The sequence below is a fragment of the Mandrillus leucophaeus genome, unplaced genomic scaffold, assembly GCF_000951045.1.
Source record: "Mandrillus leucophaeus isolate KB7577 unplaced genomic scaffold, Mleu.le_1.0 Scaffold324, whole genome shotgun sequence".
In the NCBI taxonomy this organism is placed as follows: Eukaryota; Metazoa; Chordata; class Mammalia; order Primates; family Cercopithecidae; genus Mandrillus; species Mandrillus leucophaeus.
This window is the reverse complement of record NW_012103410.1, coordinates 575,778-580,366: the sequence shown is the minus strand read 5'-3', so window position 1 is coordinate 580,366 and position 4,589 is coordinate 575,778. Positions and strand designations below refer to the sequence as shown.

The 4,589-nt window shown below is 38.1% G+C and overlaps 1 protein-coding gene across 1 annotated transcript in view; it reads left to right on the top strand.

Annotated features, from left to right (window-relative positions):
* The first annotated feature begins 292 nt into the window (after positions 1–292).
* The window catches only part of PPIG (peptidylprolyl isomerase G (cyclophilin G)), a 40,318-nt gene continuing 36,021 nt past the window's right edge, over positions 293–4,589 (top strand). Inside the window, exons 1-5 of the mRNA XM_011988167.1 lie at positions 293–353; positions 439–513; positions 1,957–2,064; positions 3,017–3,061; positions 3,552–3,565. Of these exons, the coding sequence (XP_011843557.1) occupies positions 293–353; positions 439–513; positions 1,957–2,064; positions 3,017–3,061; positions 3,552–3,565 (303 nt within the window). The remainder of the gene's footprint in view (positions 354–438; positions 514–1,956; positions 2,065–3,016; positions 3,062–3,551; positions 3,566–4,589) is intronic.

Genomic DNA, 4,589 nt, shown 5'->3' with positions numbered 1-4,589 from the left:
GGCTATTAATCTATATTCTGGTTGATAAATAGAAAGTTGATTACATAATAATGGTTAAGGCTTAACTTTCAAGTCTTTTCTAGTTGCTTCACAAAATGCAATCTAATCTCTAAAAAGAAAGCACTAATAATCCATGTGATTTACCTCATAGAAATAAATATCAAAATAAATTAAAACTGTATTTCTAATTTTGTTTCACAGAATTTTTTTCCCAGAAATTTGTGAAAGATCTTTGCTATTTTAGTCTGCTTGTCTGAAACTGTGTTTTACTCATAGATTAAGTATTGGAGCCATGGGAATAAAGGTTCAACGTCCTCGATGTTTTTTTGACATTGCCATTAACAATCAACCTGGTAAGAATATTAGTTAACATTTATAAATGGGTGTTTAATATTTTAAATTAGTAAAGAAGTTTAAACCAACTACCTTCTTTTTCAGCTGGAAGAGTTGTCTTTGAATTATTTTCTGATGTGTGCCCCAAAACATGCGAGAACTTTCGTTGTCTTTGTACAGGTTTGTTCACATTTTCAACTGCCCTAATAGTAGTCTCAGTTGACTGTGGTTTGCTTTTTTTTTTTTCTTCTTTTTTTTAAGAGACAGGATCTTGCAACGTTGTCCAACTGGACTAGAACTCCTGGGCTCATCAATCCTTACACGTAAGCTTCCTCAGCTGGGATACAGGTGTGAGCTACCATACCTGGCATAGCTTGCTTTAATTTTTTATTTACCCTATTTTAGATTTCTCCATGCATATTACTTCTTTTCTGTTAACATGAAGATTACACAGCAGTGACTAGGGCATGAAAGTAATTCTTAGAAATATTATGACTGGGCATGGTGTGACTGGTCATGATGGGTTACATCTGTAATCCCAGCACTTTGGGAGGCTGAGGTGGGTGGATCACTTGAGGTCAGGAGTTCAAGACAATCCTGGCTAACATGGTGAAACCCTGTTTCTACTAAAAATACAAAAAATTGGCCAGGCGTGGTGACTCGCCTATAATCCCAGCACTTTGGAAGGCCAAGGCGGGCAGATCACCTGATTTCAGGAGCTTGAGACCAGCCCGGCAAACATAGTGAAACCCCATCTCTACTCAAAATACAAAAATTAGCCAGGTGTGATAGTGGGTGTCTGTAATCCCAGCCACTCGGGAGGCTGAGGCAGAGAATCACGTGATCCCTAGGTGGAGGTTGCAGTGAGTCAAGATCCCGCCATTGCTCTCCAGCCTGGGCAACAAGAATGAAACTCCGTCTCAAAAAAATAAAATAAATACAAAAAATCAACCGGGCATGGTGGTGTGTGCCTGTAATCCCAGCTACTCTGGAGGCTGAGGTGGGAGAATCGCCCAGGAGGCGGAGGTAGCAGTGAGCCAAGATCACTCCACTGCACTCCAGCCTGAGCAACAAGAGTGAGACCCTGTCTCAATTAAAAAAAATAGAGGCCGGGCGCGGTGGCTCATGCCTGTAATCCCAGCAGTTTGGGAGGCTGAGGTGGGCGGATCACTTGAGGTCAGGACTTTGAGACCACCCTGGCCAACGTGGTGAAATTCCGTCTCTACTAAAAAAAATGAGCTGGGTGTGGTGGCAGGCGCCTGTAATCCCAGCCACTCGGGAGGCTGAGGCAGGAGAATCACTTGAACCCAGGAGGCAGAGGTTGTAGTGAGCCAAGATAGTGCCACCACACTGTAGCCTAGGTGATAGAGCTAGACTCTGTCTCAAAAAAAAACCAAAAACAAATATTAGTTTTAATGGTATATTATTTGAGATTGATTTCTACATTCTCCAGAAATACATGGGTGATTTTTTAAATGAATGTTTTTTAAAAATTCCTGAAAGGAATGAAAATATGATTTCTTTTAGTCTGTAAGGTTCAAGAGAGGCATATTTACATTTATTTTGCTTTCATACTCCTTTGATTTCCTTTCTATTAAATGTCCTAATTTTTTATCTCTATAGGTGAAAAGGGGACCGGGAAATCAACTCAGAAACCATTACATTATAAGAGTTGTCTCTTTCACAGAGTTGTCAAGGATTTTATGGTTCAAGGTGGTGACTTCAGTGAAGGTGAGACTTGGAAAAATCATGTATTATTTTCTGTTAAATATCACAGATCTCAAAGTTAGACAAGTCCCTAGAAGTTATAGTCCAATGTTCTTGTCACTCTCACTCCATTTAATCTTTGGTCAATTAGAAGTACTCATAGAAATATGTAAATGAAGGAAGCTCATAGGCTGGACATGGTGGCTCATGCCTATAATCCCAGCACTTTAGGAGGCCATGGTGGGCAAATCACGAGGTCAGTAGTTCAAGACCAGCCTGGACAACATGGTGAAACCCTGCCTCTACTAAAAATACAAAAATTTACCCGGCGTGATGGCGTGTGCCTGTAGTCCCAGCTACTCGGGAGGCTGAGGCAGGAACCCGAAAGGCAGAGGTTGCGATGAGCCGAGATCGTGCCACTGAACTCCAGCCTGAGCGACAGAGCAAGACTCTGTCTCAAAAAAAAAAAAAAAAACGGAAAGCTTATAAAAAATAATTTTACCTTTGACACATGAATTAATTTCAGAAATAGGCTTCTGGATACAAAACAAAACACTGCATTCATCTCAGTACTCTGTCAAGTGTATGTGTTTGATTTTGTCACAAGTGGTAATCCTTACTACAGTAACATTTTTACTTTTTTATTGTAAAAATATCAAAACTACTTTTAAAACACGTTGAAAAAATGTTAACCTGTTGCAAGACCTGCATAATCATAATTAGAATCTGAAAGTTTTTTTTTTAAATATATTTTAATAGTCTTTGTCACATTCTTACTATCATAGCATAGGGGAAAGAAAGAAATTTGGGAGCTTGCATTATTGACATTAATATCTTTTATGATTTTCTGCAATCTTCAAATATTGTTAATTCAAAATTATTTAAAAATCTACTTTTTAAGAAGTATTTTGTTTAGGTATCACCTTTGAGGCACTTGTTATCTTGAGAGTTAAAAGAGTATGTTTTTCATTTTTAGGAAATGGACGAGGAGGGGAATCTATCTATGGAGGATTTTTTGAAGGTAAAAATGTTTACATTTATATTATGTTTTAAATGTTTTCTCTTTTATTCTATTTTATTCTCTATGGAATCAATAACATTATTCATTAAAGAGTATACTAATGTCTAGCTGCCTTCAACTAATCTGAAAGTTAATTTTCTGGTAAAAAATTGCTTTTTGTAGAGATGGGGTTTTTTTCTTCTTAGGACATTTTTACAACATATGATTTGAAAGGGTTTCAATGATCTGTACTTAATTCTTAGAATTTTAGTACTAGAATAGGAACTTCCATAGATCAATCTTAACTTTTATTATTATTACTTTTTTTTTTTTTTTTTTAGACGCAGTCTTGCTCTGTCGCCCAGGCTGGAGTGCGGTGGCCGGATCTCAGCTCACTGCAAGCTCTGCCTCCTGGGTTTACGACATTCTCCTGCCTCAGCCTCCCGAGTAGCTGGGACTACAGGCGCCCGCCACCTCACCCGGCTAGTTTTTTGTATTTTTTTTAGTAGAGACGGGGTTTCACCGTGTTAGCCAGGATGGTCTCGATCTCCTGACCTCGTGATCCGCGCGTCTCGGCCTCCCAAAGTGCTGGGATTACAGGCTTGAGCCACCATGCTCGGCCATCTTAACTTTTATTAAAGGAGATTCAGCAATATTTCTTACTAACAACATTCAAATTTTTAGGTCATTTGTTCTATGAAAATTTTTAAAAATATCTTTGATACTCTAAAATTTAACTATAATCTTTTCCAAAAATTTAAGTTTTCTTGCTAGAATTTTTTTGTTGATGTGAAGACCATTTGGAAAACTATAAGCGTATTTAATGTGGAAATAATTTAATATTTTTCATCTTTCAGTTTTGACATTTAGTGAAATTTTGTTTAAAATTCTACATGATTTGTTCTTAATATTCTAACCCAAGTTTGGAAAACAGGTTCCTCCCTTTGCTATGGCATAAGTGATGCTATGACAGAGGTTAAGTTAATGAATCCAGACTAAATAATACTCTGTGTGCCTCTATGTACTCAGAAATGAAACCATTGAAATGTAAAAGAATCTAATCTGGACTCTCAGTTTTTTTTTTAAGAGATGAGATCTCACTGTGTTGCCCAGGTTGGAGTGCAGTGGCTTTTCATGGGTGTGATCATAGTGCACTTTAGGTTCAAGCTCCTGAGCTCCAGTGATCGCCCTGCTTCAGCCTCCTGAGTAGCTAGGACTACAGCCACATACCACTGTGCTCAACTGTTTAGATAGTTTCATTTTTTTATTTAAATAAAGTAGTGTTATCTTTTCCAAAAATGTGAAGGACAAATATAAATGGAAAGGAAGGGAATTGAGATAGTATTTGGGTTTTATAAGTAAAGAATAGGAAATTAATAATATTCGAATCTTACACAGATGAGAGGGGAGGCTGGGCTTGGTGGCTTACGCCTGTAATCCCAGCACTTTGGGAGGCCAAGGCGGGCGGATCACGAGGTCAGGAGATCGAGACCATCTAGCTAACATGGTGAAACCCTGTCTCTACTAAAAATACAAAAATTAGCAGGGC